This window comes from Diceros bicornis, chromosome 3, assembly GCF_020826845.1.
Source record: "Diceros bicornis minor isolate mBicDic1 chromosome 3, mDicBic1.mat.cur, whole genome shotgun sequence".
Lineage (NCBI taxonomy): Eukaryota > Metazoa > Chordata > Mammalia > Perissodactyla > Rhinocerotidae > Diceros > Diceros bicornis.
The window spans coordinates 99,471,900-99,493,719 of NC_080742.1; the positions used below are offsets into that span (position 1 = coordinate 99,471,900).

Here is a 21,820-nt window from a genome sequence, read left to right on the forward strand (position 1 = left end):
TGTGCACTGCACTTTTCTCAGGTGTCACTCCATTGGCCTGACGTCTCTTGCCTACCAGGTGTGAGCACAGGAAGTGTCTCTTTACTTCACCGCTCTCGGCAATGTGGGCTGTCACAAAGTTGTTGCACACTGTGCATGGTGAGCCTTTGCCATTGTGTAATATCACAGTGCAAGAGCTGTAGAACATGCAAGCATGTAGCTTAACAGACTAGAACAGCCTGAAACAGCACTCTAACCTCCGCCCCGGTCAAGAAGAGAGCGCTGTCAGCGCCCCCAAAGCTCCTGCACCCTGCCTCCCCCTTTCCAATGGCAACTCCTCTCTCCCCACTAAGTCATGCAACATCCTGGACTTGATGGACATTCCTTTCTTGCTTGTCTTCACAGACTTGAGCATGAACCCTGTACTTATCGTGTAGTGTTGCCCATTGTTGAACTTTATATAAATGGAATAATTCATCATCTATTCTTTAGCTTCTGACCCATTTTACTTAACATTGTATTTATGAGATTTATCCATGCTACACCTGTAGTAGCAGGTTGTTATTTTTGTTGATGTATAACATTCCATTACATGGAATATGCCACTGTGGTAGGCAAAATAATGACCCCCACCAAAGATGTCCACAGCCTAATCTCCAGAACCTGACTATGCTAGGTTACCTGGCAAGGGGATTAAAGTTGCAGATGGAATTAAGATTGCTAATCGGTTGCAACCCTGTGGCTAATAATTTTCCTGAAGCTATATGTCTTTCTATTAGACTGCACTATATGAAAATGCCAGTATCAGACCACTGTGGATTACAAAAATAGTTGAAAAATATGGATCTTCTGAGTAGATCCCATTCTAGGCCAGCTAGAGTTTAAAAATACTAGAGCTTTCTTTTTGAGTAATTTGATGCCTAAAATAGCGAATGACTCAGGAACAGCCCATCCTCTTTGAGACTCTTGTGAACCTTCTGCTCTGCCAACTCTCTTGGCTGGCATTCGCCTCAGCTTGAAGGACCCCTCCTGTCACAGAGGAGGCTGTGCTCCAACGCTGATAGATGATGACAGGTGTGGGTTCTTGAGGGTCTGTTAAGGTAATTGCTAAATTTCACTCACAGTTTCCCTGAAAAAGTAACTACACATACTGCTGGAAAAACCAGTCTTTTCAAAGAAAATTGTACGTCAAATTAGCAAATTAGTTATTTTGAAATTATAAAGCGAGTAGTTAAAATTTTCACCTGGTTTTCGAGTGTAGGTTTGGCCAGAATGTACCACAAACACTGGAGCATGTGGCCTTATTAGCAAAGGTGGAATGGCTTCTTAGAAACAAACCACCAACAGGATATTGGGCTGCAGGACTGGGTATATTTACATGCCGTGTATTCAGCTCCTTTGTTCTCAAGTGTCAGGAATCCACTCAAACTAGCTTAAGTAAAATGGAATAAAATATTTCATAAAGAAACAGAAGTGTCTTATTAAATCCAAGGGAAACATTCGTTCAGGCCTCAGGAGGAAAATTAATAAATGGAAAACCAGTAGGGACTCCTCTGTCTTTGCTTCTTGTCTCTCTAATTCATTCTTCTCGTCTGTGAACCTGCTGTCTCTCCTTCGGAATCCATGTGCTACATGGAAGTAGACAGCCCCCCCCCTTCCAGCCTCATGTGTCATGACAATAGGCAAGAATAAATTGGAATATTTTAATCCCACACCTAATGTCCTGGGGCAGACTTCTGACCCAGGTTGAGCCAATTACTTGTGGCTGCAGAGGAGAGGAGAGGAGAGGCTCAAAGGGTAGAATGTGTCTCTGGACCCCGTCGGGGTGGGGAAGGAGGGAAGGCAGGGGAGATCATTTAGACCAGGGCACTTTTCAAAAGTCACGGATACCACGCCAGAGGATTATGTTAGAGTAGCAAGCCCTTAAGAAAAGATGAGCTCAAATTATTGTAGTCGCTGTCGTTCAAGTGCTGGTGGTTCTTGCCTTTGAGACTTTTTTTTGTTGTTGTTGTTAATATTTATTGAGAGTCCTGGGAGATTTTTTCCATTGCGAAGTGACGTGTTGAGCTTGCCAAAACGCTGCCTAGTATAGAAAACCTGTCTCAGAATTGTCTGTGGGTTTCAGTGAGTCTATGCAAAGACAGCCATCCTCTGACGATGCTTTTAAGACATTGTTATCACACACAGAAATGCGAAAGATACAAATGCTCCATTTTAAGTTCTGCAGCTTACTTCCATAGCCTTATTTTCGCTGAAAGAGATTTTTCTCGGTCATGATATATTATGAAATTTCTTCCGACTATGATCAGGGCACAGCACAGTTGCTTTTGGTGATTTATGGAATAACATGATACCTATAAAACATATCAAAATAGATCCAAGTTAGACTGAGCTCTGAAGGTAAGAATAACTTACATTTTGAATTAATTTTGTAAAAGAGGCTATCAGACACCGTCAACTAAAGAGCCTAAAATAATTTGACCTCTGGTGTTGAATTTGCCGATAAAATATAATGAATAAATTTTAAAAGATAGATAATTACAGCCAATAATTTGCCTATTTTTTTTTTCTAGAAGGAGTGATGGAACAGGAGCTCCCTCTGCAAACATAGTTTTGCTGAACTGCAGGTGGAGGGCTGACAGCTGCCTTAGTAATGGTGGTGGATATGATTTCAAAGTGCTGTGCCCTAAGGCAGTGATATAAAGTCATGTTATGTAAAAGAGTTTCCATATGTATGGGAGAAAAGGAGAGTAGATCCCAGATCAGTCCTTAAGGCAACTATGGAATGAGTGGTGGAGAGCCCTGGGGACCCTGAGTAGGGGGACATCCGTCATAAACACGAGGGACATGGTGGGAAGAGTAGGGGGAAGGGGGTCCCTGAGAGTGTGCCTGAGAGTCCTGGAGAGTAGTCCTCATCACTTAGATAGTCCTTAGTCCTCATCACTAAGATAATGATGATTCATAATTAACTGTCGGTCCTCAAAAGTAGGGCCTGTGAACCAATTTTAATTCCTAATTGGTGAAATCAACAGAAGGTTTTTGAAGGTTAAGACTCCATCCCCCTTACCCACACACAACATTGGTTGCTTTGGTTTTTCAGAAATGGCTGCACAGCCCACCCTGTGATCAATTACAGCCTCATGGACATGAAATCAGCATTAGTTAGTATCTTGTGGCCACAGCCCTCCCCCATCCCTCACACTTACAACTAGCCAAAGCACCCCAAAGTGCCTCACGGGGGAGGAGAGTCACAAATCAGCAGTCATGGGGAGGGGAGGATCTCAGCGAGTGGGACAATCTCCCTGCTGAGAAAACACAACACCCTGTTGATGGTGAGTGGCGTTCTGCCCTCTCAGATCGCACTGGCTTGTGTCCTCACTTCCAGCCTAAATTGTGACGCCCAGCTAGCTGCTGATTCACATACATCCTCTGGAAATTTTTTAAACCTATCAGTTACCGAGACTTGGATCTAGTTATATCCTGGAGAAGACCTCTTTCAGTTTTGGGAGCCAGAGAGTCTTCTAGTCTTAATAGACTTCTGAAAGCTGCCTGATAGAGGAGGAGATTGATTAGCTTTAAGATGGATTATTCTGAGAAAAATAGTTGAATTCACTTCCTCCTTCCCTAGTGAGAGGGCCATCTGGTTGACCCCTCTGCTTTTAGCAAAGGGAAATAAAATGCAAAATGGGCAGCTGTCCCAAGCGTGGCTGGCAAGACCTGGACCTTTGCTGTTCTGCCCTCCTCCCACCACCCTGACCCCTCCTGCATCTGCAGCTTCTCACGCTCTGATCTTTGACACTAGTGATGCTTCCTAGGAAGAGGCCTTACTTTACTACAGTCTCATTTTCTGCTGGATTTTACTCCTTCTGTCCCGTTAGCTGTGTGAGGCTGCACTTCCAGTGCAAAAAACAAGCGTGCCATATGATGTGTGCTGGGAACGTTCAAGGTGGCTATTTGCTGCCTGAGGGATGCATTGCTTTACTGTGGAGTCACGCAGCTGCGACCTGGATCACGCTGCTGTGGGGACGCAGCAAAAATTAAAATTCTGATTTCCCCTCGTTAGAGCTTAGGATACAACAAGAAGTGGACAAAAGGAAGGTCATCTCCGTATCCTTTACTTTCTTTATAAAGTACAGGAAATTTAATGTGCTTTTGAGTTCTTTCCATAATGCGTGTCAAATGTTATTGAAACATTATTTGGTAGTGATAGCAATAAGTAGTAGAGCAATGTCTCTGCTTCTATAAATGTTATAGACTACACTATGCTTTCAAACACATTTGCATGTAGTCCTAACACCTGAGCAGTAGGTCCCTTTTGTCTCCCACCCTGTTGTTTCTCTTTTCCACCCTTGCAGCCTTCAGTTTCTCTAATTTTTGAAATTATCCCCAGAGAGTTTTCATTTGAATCTCTGCTCCTCATCATAAGGCATGAGGTATGATAAAGATAGCAAGGGGCCTTCTGGGAGAGAGAGGAAGCTCAGGCCAGGATAAGATGCATCAGATTTAACAGAGAAAAGAGAGGGCGTGGATGCATTACCTGATGTAAATGCACGGATGATGTGGCTGTAACTCTGGGGAGATAGCATGCAATGGTCATTCCTGAGTCCATTCACAGAACATGGTGGTGTCTTTAACTTATTATTTTAATCTGTATTTCTTCCATTTCAGTTGTGCCATTGGCGTATAAAATATCAAGCTTCAATCACAAATTACTAAGATGATAGCATTCAGAGAAGATGACTTTTGTATTCAAAACAACCAAACACCCTAGGAAAAGGTTTAGTTGGTTTTTTATTCATTTAGTTGAGTTTGTTTTCTTTTTGCCTGAGTTAAAAATAAGCATGAGCAACAATTATGTCACTTGGGACAAGGATTGCCAACTATAGATGTCAGAGTGCATTACATCTTAGGACTGATTGCTATTTATGACATCGCTAATGCAACCGTTGTATTAACACTTTGCTTTCTGCGTCAATCAACAATTGCTTTTCTGCCAGAAGGGCCAGCAAATAATGAAGTTACTTCTTATAAAGGCATTCATCCACTCATTCATCCACTCAGCATAGTCCCACTCAGCTGTGGCGTCCCAGGTTTTATACCAGGCATTGGGAACACAAACATGTCACGGCAGCTGTCCTCAAGTAGCTCGAAGCCTGTGATGACACAGGCATTAAATACATAATTTAATAGTGCAATAATGCTACAGAAAAGCGTTTACAAAGTGTTGCAATTGTGTCCAGATGAGAGAATAATGAACTCTGCCTGTGAAACCAGGCAAGGCTTTCCCGGATGTCAGAGATGATATTTTAGCTGACAACTAAAGAGTACAAAGGGATTTCCCTGATAAAATGAAGAGAGAGGAATACCAGGAAACAGAAAGATTATGTGCAAAGTTGTGGGGATGGAGAACGTAGAAGGGAATAACTTGCTCCAGGAGCAATAAGCTGTGAGCAAAGAGTAGGGAAGAACCTACACTTGCTTTAGAGGTAGAGAGAAACAGGTAGACTTGCTTCCTAGTGATGTGCAAAGGGCTTTTTTCTTGAGAATAGAAACCAAGAGGCTCAGAGAGGGCTCAAATGCAAGAGGGATACATAAATGTGTCCTGAGCCCCAGGACCAGTAAACTGAGGCCTAGGAAGACACCTAGCCCCTGTCTCACTCTGTCTGGGGCTGCCATAACAAAATACGTAGACTGGGGGCTTAAACAGCAGAGATTTATGTCCCACAGTCTGGAGACTGAAGTCTAGGGTCAAGGTGCAGGCTGTGGTGTCTGGTGAGGCCTCTCTCCTTGGGTTGCAGACGGCTACCTTCTCACTGTGTCATCACACGGCCTTTCCTCAACACACGTGGGCAGAGAGAAAGGACGCAAGCTCTCCCTGTCTCTTCTTATAAGGGCACTAGTCCCATCATGGGGGCCCCACCCTCAGGACCTCATCTAACCCTGATTACCTCCCAAAGACCCGTCTCCAAATACCATCACATTAGGGCTGGAGCTTCAACATATGAGTTCAGGGGTGACACAGTTCAGTCCATAGCAGCCTGATGTGCTTGCTCCCAGCTGCACTTTTAGTTTTTGCTCAAATGTCACTTACTAGGAAATCTCTCTGACTTCCTTATTTACAAACAGCCCGCAGGACCCCCTTGTCTTGTTTTATTCTTCTTCTCTTAGTAGGTTTATCTGTTTATTGTTTGTCCCTGTCCCTGCACTAGAATACAAGAAAGGAATATGGAAAAGTGAAAGCCATTCAACTTGTTGGGTTGATAACAGTTTGTTCACTACTATACCCAAGGTTCTCAGAACAGACCTGGCAGAGTCAGCCCTGGCTCAATATGTGATGGATGGATGGATGGATGGATGGATGGATGGATGGATGGACAAACGGATGGAGGGACGGAAGGAAGATTTGTTCACCTTTAAAACCAAATGGTTAATTGCAAACATGCTTTTCCATTTTATTGGCTCTCCGAGGTATGCGTGTGATACCAAACAGAACAGGGAACATCTTATAGCCTCATTTGTACCATTCTAGACAAAAACATATAATTCCACTGAGAAATGCACTACTGAAGCTCAACATTTCAGGGAATAATTTGTTAACTTCTCTTATCCTTCATGGGAAGCAGGGTCAGTTCTACTCAATTTTTTGATAATTCAACTTCTGCAAGTTAAGATGAGGAAGTCTAAATTTGGGGAGCCAAATTAGATGTTCAAAGAAGCACATATTAACCTGCATTCTAACTCAAAAGCCATATCTATGCTCTGGTTATACCTATGTAAAAATTAAATGTGCATATAGACCATGACTAGAAAGAAAGATGGAAAAAAATGAAAAGTTATATTTCCTTGGATTAGCAAGATTGTTCATGATTTTTTTTCCTCTTTAATTTGTTTCCTATTATTGTCGTTACAATATTGTTTGTGTAGTAAAAAAAAATTCACCTGTATTGTGAAAAATGAAATTTGGTGGGCCAGCCCTGGTGGCCTAGTGGTTATGTTCAGCACACTCCGCTTCGGCGGCCCAGGTTCAGTTCCCAGGAGTGGACCTACACTGCTCTGTTAATGGCCATGCTGTGCTGGCAGCCCACATACTTAAAAAACAGAGGAAGATTGGCATGAATGTTAGCTTAGGGCGAATTTTCCTCAGCAAAAAACAAAAGAAATTTGTCAAATGAAAATGGAATTTTTAATGTCTGTTTTCCTATGGATAAAATTACTCTGCTTTTTAAATGTAAAGCTATTGCCAGAAAGGCAATATAATGAATCTGAACTCTAAAAAAATGGCATAAATGATCCAGAATCACTTCACTTAAGTGGGCTATGCTATCAATGCCTGTTTGGTTATCTATTGTGCATTCTCCCATTCAATGTATGTACTGAATTGGTTTTCTGTGCAGACTCTTTTCTGAGTCCAGTGAGCATGAGGAAGCAGAGCCTTTGTCCCCTTTCCGGGCGTATCTTGACTCTCATTCATTTTTCCCCCTGCAGTGGCAACTTCACAGTTTTACCTCTCTTTTCCATCCTATATGTATCCGTAGAACTTATGCTATATTAGGCATTTTTAGGATCATTTATTTCCGCCTTCCTCCCTGGAGGACTGGCCCTCCCAACAGGATCCTTGTTAGAGGTTCATCCACTCTGCTCACTTCCTAGTGAAGCAGCCCATTCTATTCTTAGGCAATACTAATGGTTAGAAATTCTGAAGTTTTAGTGATACACAATTCTGCCTCTGAAATTTCCTTTTGGTTCTAACTCTACCTTCTGGAGCTCTACTTTCTGCAGAATAAGGCTTCTCTCTCTTCCATGTGATAATCCAAATAGATGAAGACTCTCAATATTTGGGTTTTGAGGCTGAACGCTTCCTTCAACCTGACTTCACATGATGAGTTTTGCATGCGTCTCCATCTTCTGGTCGTCCTTGTAGACACACTCTGTATCATTACACCTGACAATATCCAGCCTAGACCTGGACATCATATTGTGGATGGGTTTGGGTCAGGGAGCGGCACACTGGGAGTGTCAGAAGGACTTCTGTCACTGCAACATTTGTTCAATCACACAAGTAAATAGGTTATACTACTAGCTGGTCAAGAAATTGATGCAAAGCAAAAATCCTAGTCTTTTTTTGTGCATATAAACTTCAGCCAGTGAATATAATAGATGTGTTTAAAGCAGAATTAGAATTCTAGATTATTCTTTTTAGAAACAAGATTCAAAAGATATCACTTGTTTGACCTGATGAAGACAATAACATTAATTTTATCATTCTGGATCTTGAATAAGATTTGGTCTTGAGTATTAAAACATTCTGGTTTTGATGGTTACCCTGGGACCTAACCTGAACAGTGTTCCAGAAATGTCCACTAGGGTCTGTGAAAGATTGTATACACTGTGATGATCATATGAATAGTCTGCTTCAAGATTTATGCGATTCACAAATTTGATGAGAAGGGCTTATGTTCTTTGTAAACTTGGATGAAGTGAAAGTCTGCTGAGTCAGCCAAATCTGATCACTTCCTGTCATTTGCCAGTGATCTTCTCACACAGAAAACCTCATCCAATAGGAGATGAGATTGACTCAGTGTAACTTTTTGTCGTAATTTCATGCTTATGTTTAGTCTCCCTTTTTAAGTGCTAAAAAGCTACTTCTCAATAGATAAATTCTGGATGTCAAATAAGAAGACTGATAGAAATTTCTAAACAACTGTAGAACTCTTTCCTGCTAAGACTCTATTGGCCCTCAGAATTTTTCTTAATTTGATAACTTAGCCAATATTAAATATGTGAATGTCAAATATTAATTATTTGCCATCCCAGGGTTGAGTATTCTCTTTATTTTGATTCGCAACAATGTGATACATTCTAATGAACTTTCAGTCTTGGGTGAAGATATGTTTATCTATTGAGCTTTCTACTCTTTGAGGTCATCTCCGTTCCACTCCGCCTTGACTTGGAGTTAAGATGAGTTGTAATGGTGGGCACTATAAGAGAGGCTATTTTGTGATCTGTGTATAGGCAGAAGTAGCTCTAGTCCATTTGCAATGTGACAGTATGTTTTATTTGCCCTGGAGAGTCCCAGTTGCTCTTGTATAATTAATAATTATTATTAACATGAATTATTATATTTATTAATCATTATTAATATTACCCCCTTTGTCTCTCAAAGGATCCCGATTGGAATAAAAATTGTGTGATCACCCTAATTTGAAAGGAACTGAAAATTTGGGTTCAGCAGCCAATATGCCTGATTAATTTCCTAGATTTATTCAGCTTTTAGCAGTGTCTCCAAGATCCCCCTCAGCCCCCAACACCAACCCCTGAAACAATGCGGATATGGTTACCTAGAGGGCACTAAAACCTAGAACAGGGATAAGTGAGTTACCCAGTGAAGACAGACCTGGGAAATCTTGAAGCCTGTGTGAGGAACTATGGAAGGAAGAACAGGCTCAAGATATAAGCGGTGGGCTGAGGTTGATTAAAATGGGCACATGATATGTGCTAAATAAATGTTTGAATTTGGTAGCCTGAAATAGGAGTGAACAGTTTGGATGTAAATAAAAAGAAAAATGAGAGAGGGCTTGGACTGGAAGAATTAATCCTACGTGGGTTTGATTCGATGGGGGCTAGTAGGTTGGGTGGAATGACGAGAAACTCCGCAGTTAGCCTCTGCTGTAGAACCTAGCTTATGGGTGGAGAAACATTAGGTTCACACAAAAGCTGTAAACATAATATGACATCAGAGTCTTTCTTGAGGTGAGGTTTTGCCATGGTACAGGGAAGAGAGCCTGAGGCTTGTGGACGCTGAGGCAGACAGGTAGAGAAAGGAGGTAATTACAGCTTCCAGGATGAGAATATGCCTTGCTCACTGCTCGTGGCTCGCTGTTTGTGTCTTGGTTCTTAATTTAAAGGAAATGTACTTATTTGGCTTATTTTATTTCCCTGCTTCACTCACTGGGTTTCTCTTTCATGGTGTTGTTTTCAGGAGCTGGTGGGGAGCAATCCTCCACAAAGAAACTGGAAAGGAATAGCGATCGCACTGCTTGTGATTCTGGTCATCTGCTCCCTGATCGTCACCTCGGTCATACTGCTGACACCAGGTACTTGCAGTTATTCTTGGAAAAGCAAGTCACTGCAAGGGAAAAAGAGCATAATTTTCCCTTGCATTGTTTTCTAAATAACGACCTCTTACATAATTTATTTTTCCCAGGTTCTAATTCTTATTGTGCCATATGGTAAGATGATATAATATGCCTTCAGTGAAAAAGATCCTTTTTATGTGCTTTGAATTTGTCTATGTAATTGTTGACTAGGTGGAAACCTTGGCATGTATTAAAATTCACAATTACTCATTCATACTTGATGAGCTTGAAGACAGTGGCATTATAAATAATTTTATATATCTCTTGGCATTCCTGGGTATTATATCAAGGATGAATTAATAAAATTATTAAAACAACGTATATTGAGTGTGAACTCAAGACAAGGTACTTATTAAGTACTACTGATGAATTAAAAGTATAAACAGAGTCGAAATCTCTCAGGGAACAAAAAACACAAAAATCATCAACAAAAACATGTACATGCACTATTGAATGTTTCAAAAATAAGTGCATAGGAGCTTGGAGGAGAAAGAGGTCCTTTATGAGAAAGTTCATGGGGAAGGTAGTATGTAAAGGGGCTTTAACAGAGTGGTAAAATTAGTAGCCAGAGAATGGTGAGATTAGGGAGAGAAGAAAGCCTTTGCCTATAAGATAACCATATAGGAGTTATCATAGGAAAACATTATGGCCGTATTAAACGGTGTGTAACTATTTTATCCAATCTGATTGTTGTACCAGGTGCCTATTTGTGTGGATAAAAGAAAAATAGTTCCAGTCCTCTATAGACTGCACAGGTATTAGACCTTAAGATGGAAAATAAACGCAATGTAAAAAAATTTTTTCATACGTACAAAAAGGGCAGGAAAATTATGACGTATGTTTAGACCACTATCACAAAACTTAAATGAAAAAAGAGTAATCTATACCCTGAAACCAAAACTGGATAAAGATATCACAAGAAAGGAAAACTACAGACCAATATCTCTTATAAATATAGATGTAAAAATCTCCAGAAAATTCTAGCAAACTTAATTCAGCAACATATAAAAAGGATTATACACCATGACAAAATGGGATTTATCCCAAGAAAGAAAATTTGGTTTAATATATGAAAAATCAGTGTAATATACACATATTAATAGAATAAAGGGAGAAAAACATGATTATCTCAATAGACACAGAATAATCATTTGACAAAATCCAAAATTCTTTCATGGTAAAGCACTCAACAAGCAAAAAGAAGAGAAAGAAACTTCCCCAACCTGATAAACAGCATCTGTGAAAAACCCACAGCTAATATTATACTTAATGGTGAAATACTGAAAGCATTCCCCCTGAGATCAGGAATAAGACAAGGATGTTCATTCTCACTATTTCTATTTAGCATTGTATTGGAGGTTCTAGCCAAGGCAATTAGGCAAGGAAAAAAAGACATCCAGATAGGAAAGAAAGAAGTAAAACTATTTGTATTCATAGATGACATGATCTTGTGTATAATAATCTTAAGGAATGCACAAACACACACACACACAAAACCTGTTATAACTGATAAATGGAGTTCAGCAATGTTGGAAGATACAAGATCATTAAACAAAAATCATTTGTATTTCTATACACTAGAAATGAACAATTCAAAACTGAAATTAAGAAGTGATTCCAGGGCCAGCCCTGGTGGCCTAGTGGGTAAGTTTGGCATGCTCCCCTTTGGCAGCCCAGGTTTGGTTCCCAGGCGTGGACCTACACCACTTATCTGTCAGTGGCCATGCTGTGGCGGTGGCTCAAGTACAAAAAAAAGAGGAAGATTTGTGACAGATGTTAGCTCAGGGCGAATCTTCCTCAGCAAAAAAAAAAAAAAAAAAAAAGAAATGATTCCACTTAAAATAGTTTCAAAAAGAATAAAATCCTTAGGAATCAATTTAACAAAAGAAGTTATAAGACTTGTACACTGAAAACTACCAAACATAATTGAAATAAATTAAAGAAGACCTAAGTAAATGGAAAGTTATCCCATGTTCATGGATTGGAAGATGTAATATTGTTAACACGGCAATACCTCCAACTTTGTCTAAGATTCGACCCAGTCTCTATCAAAATTCCAGTTGCTTTTATTGAAGAAATTGATAAACTAACTCTAAAATTTATAAGAAAATGCAAAGGACTCAGACTAGCCAAAATAATCTGAAAAAAGGACACTTTAAGGACTTACATCTCCTGATTTTATAATTTCCTCTAAAGCTATAGTAATCAAAATATTGTAGTACTATCATAAATATAGACATATGGATCAATGGAATAGAATTGAGAGTTCATAAATAAACCTATATGGCTATCGTCAATTCATTTTTTTTTTTTGAGGAAGACCGGCTCTGAGCTAACATCTGTTGCCAATCCTCCTCCTTCCCCACCCCCCAAAGCCCCAGTAGGTAGTTGTGTGTCATAGTTGCACATCCTTCTGGTTGCTGTATGTGGGACGTGGCCTCAGCATGGCCGGAGAAGCGGTACGTTGGTGCGCGCCCAGGATCCGAACCCGGGCCGCCAGTAGCGGAGCGCGTGCACTTAACCGCTAAGCCTTGGGGCCGGCCCCGTCAATTCATTTTTGACAAGGGTGCTAAGACCATTCAATGGGGAAAGAATAGTCCTTACAACAAATGGTGCTTGTGCAACTGTGTATCCACATGCAAAAGAACAAAGTTGGACTCCTACCTCATACAATGTACAAAAATTAACTCAATGTGGATCAACAACCTAAATATAAGAGCTAAAACTATAAAACTCTTAGAAGAAAACAGGGGTAAATCTTTGTGACCTTGGATTAGGCAACTATTTCTTAGATATGACACCAAAAGCACAAGCAACCAAAGGAAAAATAGATAAATTGAACTTCATCAAACTTAAAAACTTTGTGCATCAAAAGACACTATCAAGAAAGTGAAAAGACAACCCACAGAATGGGAGAAAATATTTGCAAATCATATATTCAGTAAAGGTCTAGTATCCAGATTATATAAAGAACTCTTACAACTCAAAACCAAGAAACAATTTAATTTAAAAATGGACAAAAGATTTGAACATTTCTCCAAAGAAATACAAATGGCCAATAAGCATAAGAAAAGATGCTCACCATTATTAGTCATGAGGGAAATACAAATCAAAACCACAGTGAGATACCACTTCCCAGCCACTAGGATGACTGTTATATATTTTTAAAGGAAAAGTACAAGTATTGGTGAGGATATGGAAAAATTGGAACCTTCATACAGTACTAGTAGGAATGTAAAATTGTGCAGCCTTTATGGAAAACATTTTGGTAGTTCTTCATATAGTTAAACGTAGAGTTACCATATGACCCAGTAATTCCCTCCTGGATATAATCCAGGAAAATTGAAAACATATGTTCATACAGAAACTTGTATACCAATGTCCATGTGAGCATTATTCATAATGGCCAAAAAGTGGAAACAACCCAAATGTCCTTCCCCTGGTGAATAGATAAACAGATGTGTTATAGCCATACAATGGAATATTATTCAGCTACAAAAGGGAATGAAACACGGATGCATACTACAATATACATAAAACTTGCAAACATTACGTTAAGTGAAAGAAAAGTGACACTAAAGGCCACATATTGTATGATTCCAGAATAGGCAAATCTGTAGAGATAGGAAGTAGATTAGTGGTTGCCAGGGGCTGGAGGTGGGCAGAGTAGGAAGTGGCTGCTAATAGGTATGAGATTTCCTTTTTTTTTTTTAGTTTAAGACATTACATTTTAGAGCAGTTTTAGAGTTACAGCAAAATTGAGAGGAAGGTACAGAGATTTCCCATCTACTCCCTGCCCCCACACGTGCACAGCATCCCCATTATCAACACCTCCACCAGAGTGGTACATTTATTACAGTTGATGAACCTACAGTGACATATCATAATGAGATCTCTTTTTGGGGTGATGAAAATATTCTGGAATTTGATAGTGGTGATGGATGTACAACTCTGTTAATACATTAAAAACTACTGAATTCACATTAGAAAGGTGAACTTTATGATATGTGAAATTTATCTCAGTTGGATGTTAATTTAAACAATGATGGGAAAGTTGTACAAGAAAAAAAGATTTAATCTGGCCATTTATGTACTAAAGTGCCATGAACACTTGCCTCACGTTGAAGGGGTTTCTGTAGCAATTCTGAAAACGAGAATGTTGCCGTCTCCTTGAGTGAGTTTATGAATAGACCAGAGTTACCTGGAACATTTGGACTCAGGAGTCAATACAATGCATCTATTGAACAGGGAAAAATCGGTTCAACTGTTGAAATCTAAATGAGTGGAGTTGAGAAGGACTGGGGAGGATTAGTAAAGACAAATACTTGTCCTATTCTGTGATTGTGCTAATGATGATTTAACTTAGCTGGGGACTTTAGCAAAAGCATATTTTTAATTAATATAAAGAAAATCAGGTCTCCTTCAGGATTTGTGGAACATCTGTTCCTACCTTTGCCTTTTTTTTAACAGAACTGTGCTTTATGTGAGAAAGTGATTATTGAAGATTTGATTTTGCGGTTGTCCAACACTCATGTTGGGACTTAGAAAGCAAGGATGTCTTAGGTAGTTTGCAGTTACTCCCACCCTCCCGAGGTACCCGTGAGTGTTCACGTCACCCAGAATCTGAGTGCTCTTGTAGTCACCACTTCTAAGTGAAATAAATGGCTACCTGGAGCTCCTTTCCCACCACAGCAACAAGGCTGGATGGTGAATGTCGTGACTGAGGAACTTAAGGCTAAGCACCAGGTCCTGGGGCCCTTTCCTCCATGTGCCCAACTCAACACTTGGTCCCTTGGTCTTCTCCGCTGTGCAGGGAAAACACGTTAATTCCTGTTCTCCCCAGTGCAGCTGCTGATCCTGAAAGTATTTTACAGTCAGTCATTGTGCAGCAGGAGGAATCACGGCAGCATCCCTCCTGCAATAAAGTGGAGAATGCAGTCACTGTAAACCGTTACATCTCTGAATGCTGACAGCCAGTTGTCAGGGGCAACAACAAGCCAGAGGCATCTGCTAGCGGTGGGGCTCTAGTGAATCCCTGAATTCCAGAAAAGGCTTTGAAGAGCGGAATTTCTTTTATTCTTCTGTTCAAATGAAAATGTGGCTGAGCCTTCCCTAACTCTCTGGTTCTGTTGGGCTTCCATAGCTAGTATTTCTTTCTCCAGGTTGTTCTGCTCAGGGGCTGTGTGTTTACAACTATCACACATGCTGGTTCAGTGGCAGATTTCCTACTGCTGCCCCCTCCCATTCCAGGCTGTCTGCATCCACTCTCTTGGGGTGCAGCAGTGGCTTTTGTTTGACATTCAAAATTCTGTCAGGCAGAGGAGGGTGTCAGATCATTCAACCTGCCATGAGCTCTGGAGCTTTCTCAATTCACTAACATGCAGAGCATCTCCATCAACCAATAGTGCCTGTCCAGTAATCAGACATTAATGATCCCTGTTAGGGGCTGAGAGCGTGGAGCTAAGTGCTGGGTGGAATATGGGAAAAGAAGATACAGATGCTTTCCATGAGAGCTTAGAGTCCACTTAAAACATGCACAATGTGCACAGACGTGCACAAGGAGAATTTCACAGTAGTGTAATCGTTAAGCAAAAACAAAGCAGAAGTCATAGGCAGGGCTTGTTTAGAGGCCTATTGAGTTGTGCAGATAACTAAATCATTGACCTAACAGACTGTGAACATAATTGAGGGCAGGAGTGGCTTCCACTGGATGAGGGACGAAGTTTAGTCTCAAAGAGTGAGTGTCCTAGTAATAATAATATCCTGGACATGTGTTCATGGTCCACATCCCCACATTCCCACAGCATCGGCTTTCCCCCCAGCCTGGCTTCCATTGTGATAGACGGACTTAGAACTCATAGTATGTACTTTCAAAGAAATAATGTTTTCCAGTACTGCCTGGTTCTAGTCTTGTATTCTGGTTTGTTGAAACTCAGATTACAATACCTATTTTCTACTTACCCAAAAAATCCACTCTGAACTGGTTGGATTCAGTCTTTTGGTGAGTATGTTTCCAAGTATGAGTGGGTCCCTTTCCAACTTGTTATGCAAAGAATCGTGATGGAATGCCCTGTGATGCCTCAGGATCATGAAGGGCTTCGTGGTAATCTTTCTGAATGACATGTACCTTGTTCTGTAGTGCAGTTTAATTATCACCAGTTATGCACAATTTATGTTCAAAAATCAAATTAGAATCGTTTAAGGCAATCTTGGTTCTAAAGGGATTAACCAAATGAGAATTTGTCCTTTTCAATTTGTCATTCATCTCTCCCTTGCTAGTCTATGCTCTTTTCTAAATTTCTCTTTGGAACAATAGACTCAAAGTTACCTTTTTAATTTTCAGATATTAAATGTGTCGACGATAGGTCACACACAGCATACGCCTTTTCTTGGCAGCTATAGTTCTTGCATTCTGATGAAAAGGACTCTGGTATTCTCTAGTGCCACAGTTATTTGTTGTGGGAGCTGAAAAATCCAGCAGGATTATATTTGCGTTAAAATATCCCTGACATTTGACTTTTATGTATTTTTCACATTAGAGAAGATAGACAGTGGTTTGTGATGGAAAACACTAGAATGCTTTCAGGTGGTATATAAATGAAAAGCCTTGGATATTTTAAAGTCATATGGAAAGTAGACTTTGGATTAAGACCAAGCAGAGGTTATCAGAACGTAAGACTCGCTGGTCTTTTGGGTAGGAGCATAACAGAGAGATTATTTTTATGGAATTGACTTTCATCACTGATTTAAGGTTAATGTCTGTAACTGCATTGCTAACTCTCAGCTTATCTTTTTCTTATTTTCAATTGGACTCAATAGACTTTACTGAGAAGAGGAGAAATCTAGCGAATTGGCAGTTACAGCTCGTAAATCGGATCCTCTTATAGATGAGTGTAGGTACGTGCAAGTCAGAAATTTAATCACGTGTTCTAAATTTACACTCGAGTCCACACAAGATGAAATGTGTTATGTGGAAAAAGCTATATTAAAATTACACTTGAGAGAATCCCTCCACTTAAGAGTTGTTACTGCTAGTTAACAAAGCAAGTTCTGTAATAAAATATCCATGAATTTTTTAAGTAGACTGTATTTTTCAGACCGGTTTTAGGTTCACAGCAAAACTGAGAGGAAAGTACAGATATTTCTCATATATCCCCTTCCCCACTCATGCCCAGCCTCCCCCATTATCTATATCTCGCTCGAAGAGTGGTACATTTGTTACAATTGATGAACCTGCATAGACACATCATTATCACCCGAAGTCCATAGTTCACATTAGGGTTCACTCTTGGTGATGTACATTCTATAGATTTGGACAAATGTATAATGGCATGTATCCACCATTATAGTACCATACAGAGTAGTTTCACTGCCCTAAAAATCCTCTGTGCTCTGCCTATTCATCCCTCCCACATCCATAACACCTAGCAACCACTGATCTTTTTATTATCTCCATAGTTTTGCCTTTTCCAGAATGTCATATAGTTGGAATGATACAGTATGTAGCCTTTTTAGATTCGCTTTCACTTAACAATATGCCTTTAAGTTTCCTCCATGTCTTTTCATGGCTTAATAGCACTTTTTTTTTTAACACTGAATAATATTCCATTGTCTGGATATACCACAGTTTATTTATCCATTCATCTACTGAAGAACGTCTTGGTTGCTTCCAAGTTTTGGCAATTATGAACAAAGTTGCTATAAATATCTGTGTGCAGGTTTTTGTGAGAACATAAATTTTCAACTCCTTTGCATAAGTGCCAAGGAGCAAGATGGCTGGATCGTGTGATAACAGCATGTTTAGTTTTGTAAGAAACTGCCCAACTGTCTTCCAAAGTGGCTGCACCACTTTGCTTTCCCACCACCAGTGAATGAGAGTTTCTCTTGCTCTCCATCTTTGGTAGTATTTGGTGTTGTCAGCGTTCTGGATTTTGGCCGTTCCAATAGGTGTATAATGGTATCTCATTGTTTTAAGCTTATCTTTTTAAAATTCTGGAACAAATGACTTTAAAACATTAATTAAAAACATGTATAATATATATTATTCATTATATATATAAAATATTATATTATTTGGTGAATTTTAAAACTGAACAGGCCCCTGCAGCCAGCACCCAGATCGAAAAACAGAATACAGACAGCATTCCAAAAGCTCCCCTCATGCTCTTTCTCATCGCTAATCCCCCCAAGGGTAACCTAATTTCTAAGACCACAGAATAGTTTTGCATGCTTTTATACTTCTTACACTTACATTATTAATGTAATCATGTAGTATGTATTCTTTTACACCTGGTTCTTTTGTTCAATATAGTGTGTGAGATTCGTTGTTGTATTTAGGTTGTATTGATGCCCAATTTTTAATCTATGATGGATTATCTCATCATGAGATCTCATATAATCCCAGTGAAAATTGCAAGGTAGTTTAACAGTAATTAATAACTTTTGTGTATATCATAACCTGTAACATATACCCTATTGTTTCTTGTAGAAATAGGGGGTTTGCTCATCTCTTCTAGGTATTTTCTCTCTACTCTCCTTCCTACGTTAAACTCATCCTCCAAATTCAATCTTGTCATAGTCCATCTATTATCAATGACTGTGATCAAGGGTCCTATCATAGGACAGAGGTTACTTGATAGGTCTCTGGTATTGTTCATTTGCACTTGGGCATCTGTGGTTGTGTTTCTAGATTCCTTTGTGTCTGTTCACACACACCTGCCAGCTGACTGATTGGTCAGATGATGTATACTCTGGTCATGAAGTAGAGATTTGCTTTTGCTGCTGCTGCTACTCTTGCGACTGTTATTTATGATTGAAGTTAATTTGTTAATGCTAATTGAGACTGAGTGCTGTAAATGGGTAGCACAGATAATATTTATCATGACAGTCCATAACATGGGAGAGACTGGTGAGGACAGGAAGCATTTGCGGAAGGTTTCATGGAGCAAGAGGACTTTGAAAGATAGACCCGGTAGAGATGGAAGGAAATGCGAGAGGGAAGGTCACGATGAGCCATAATAGCCGTGGGCTGCTCACTGGACAGAAGATGCCTGGCCTGGAAGCCAGGAGGGACATACTGAGTGTCAGGAGTTAAGGCTGAAGAGATGGGGTGGTGGCAGATTGGGAGAATCTGGAATGCCAGATTGTACTCTAATGGCTCCTACTGTCTGTAACAATTTATGTCATAACTATTTTTAGAATCTGATAAAACTATAAGTCATCATTGGAAGGGGAAAAAAAGGGCAGATATGTACTCATAAAAGTGTGGGTACATTTCAGGAAGCTCATGAACCTGGTCAGCCTATCCATGCACCATTTTAGGGATCAACTCAAGCATTTTATCCAAAACCAAGATGTTACATGTATCAGTTAGAGTACTTTTGTCCATAGGTAACAGAATACCTAACTAAAATAATTCAAACTGTAGGTGTTTATATTGTTTCACAAAACAAGAAGTCTAGGTATAGCCAGTCCCAGGATGATTCAGTGGCTCAAAGACCACCTTTCTCTGCTGCCATCATTAGCATGTTGGCAAAGTGGCTACAACAGCTTCACACATCACATCTCATACCCTCACAGGAAGGAGGAGAAAATCATAGAACTTGCCTCACTTATCTCCATCTTTGCCTGAAACTAGCCAGAAGATAACTTATCTGCTGTAACTCTATTGCATGGCCACCCTTAGCTGTAAGGGGCCTTGAAAAAGCAAGTGTTTCACAGGAGTCAGGTCTGCCAAGTTGGAGGGGTACAGTGGCTCTTGGGGAGGCAGCCTAGTGTCTGCCATAACAAGCTAGACCCCTTGATTAATGAAATACTTTAGGAACACGATCTATATCCCTTGAACTTGAACACTGAGTTTGCACCTTTCTTTAAATTGAAACAAATCTGAAAAGAGGGCGTTCTGACAGGCTCTCATAAAAGAAAGAATTAATTTACACTGCTACTAACCGTAAGGTTAGTAGCAAACCTCCAAAGTATTGAGAAGTGGATCCCTAGGAGAATCCTAAGTCTCTCTTTTGACTTTTCACCATTAGTTCTAGAAGGATTTTTAGGTGCATCTTGCTTATTTATTGAATCCTTACACTAAAGAGCCATTTATCTAAAGGATGGCGGTAGATGCTTATTATTCATGCTTGCGTTAAGACTCTAAGCTGAGGCAAATGTGCCTACATATTTATCCATAAAGGGGCACTTTTCAAAGCATTGCTACATTATGCATTTTATTTTAAAGGTGTAGTTGTATATAAACCATGAAACGGAGTAAATCTTACCCTGGTTTTCACTGGAGTCTATTGCCTGGATTAGATGAGAGCCTCTTAGTAAATTTCAAGTGAATTTTGGGAGCCTTAGGGACCATTTGTTACAAGGGGCTGGCAGATTTAGTACTTGCTGTTTTAGGGAAGACTCTGGCCAGTCAGGAACCAAAGGCAGCAGTTCAGGGATCTAAGTCTAGTTACCAGGTCAGGGACAGGAACACAGAAATCAGTGACATAATAATATCAGAGAACTAGAGAGAAGTTGTCCACAGTGACCTCGGGAGGTCAGGGGACTGAGAAGGATGAGGTTCCAGGCTGGAATTGTCCACCTTCTCTTTGAGGCAGAACTCTTACCTTCAACCTGGCTTGAACAGTCATTTATCATTAAAATCACCAGAAATTGGGTTAAGTAATAATTTACAGAACGTCAGATTTAATCCATCTTTTTTCCCCCTTGTTTTTCCCTTATCCAGATTCTTTTTGTATGTCTTTTTTAAAAATTCAGGGGCCAGCCCGGTGGTGTAGTGGTTAAGTTCACATGTTCTGCTTCCTCAGCCCAGGGTTCGTGGGCTCAGATCCTGGGAGCAGACCGATACACCGCTCATCAAACCATGCTGTGGTGGCATCCCACATACAAAAAATAGAGGAAGACTGGCACAGATGTTAGCTCAGGGACAATCTTCCTCAGCAAAAAGAGGAAGATTGGCAATGGATGTTAGCTCAGAGCTGATCTTCCTCACCGGAAAAAAAAAAATTCAGTAAATGTATGATTACTGCATTTTCAGAGGATGCCTTATAAAGTGGTGAGTTAGTCGGAAATGGGAGAAAAGGTCTTGAGGGATGTGGTGGTGAAAAAATGGCTCCCCAAAAGATATTCATGTCCTAATGCCTAGAACCTGTGAATGTTACCTGATTTGGCAAGAAAGCAGTCTTCACAGATGTGGTTGTGTTAGGCATCTTGAGATGGGGTGCTTTTCCTGGGTTAACCGGTGCATCCTGAATGCAATCATGTGTATCTTTATAAGAAGGAGGCAGAGGGAGATTTGACACAGACAGAGGGGAGAAGGCAATGTGACCAGAGAGCCAGAGATTAGAGTGATGCCGCCACAAGCCAGGAACGCCCAGAGCCACCAGAAACTGGGAGAGGCAAAGAAGAGATTCTCCCCTAGAACTGCTGAGGGAGGGCAGCCCTGCTGACACTCTGATTTTGACCTAGTGAAACTGATTTTGGACTTCTGGTCTCCAGAACTGTGAGAGAATAAGTTGCTGTTGTCTTAAGCCACCAAATTTGTGGTCATTTGTTACAGCAGCCGCAGGAAACTAATAGAGAGAGAAACAAAATGCCTTCTCCAATTCTACAGTGGCCATAGCTTACAGGCAGAGGTAAGTGTGGGTTTGTGGAGACATCAGAACTCGAGAGAGCTGTGCCGGGCGCTTTGGGGACCAGGA

At 40.3% G+C, this 21,820-nt stretch overlaps 1 protein-coding gene across 3 annotated transcripts in view; it reads left to right on the forward strand.

Annotated features, from left to right (window-relative positions):
• DPP6 (dipeptidyl peptidase like 6) overlaps window positions 1–21,820 on the forward strand; it is a 517,278-nt gene that overhangs the window by 120,910 nt on the left and 374,548 nt on the right. For all 3 annotated transcript variants that reach the window (XM_058533884.1, XM_058533891.1, XM_058533895.1), the window contains exon 2: window positions 9,959–10,073. In XM_058533884.1, coding sequence (XP_058389867.1) covers window positions 9,959–10,073 — 115 coding nt within the window. The remainder of the gene's footprint in view (window positions 1–9,958; window positions 10,074–21,820) is intronic.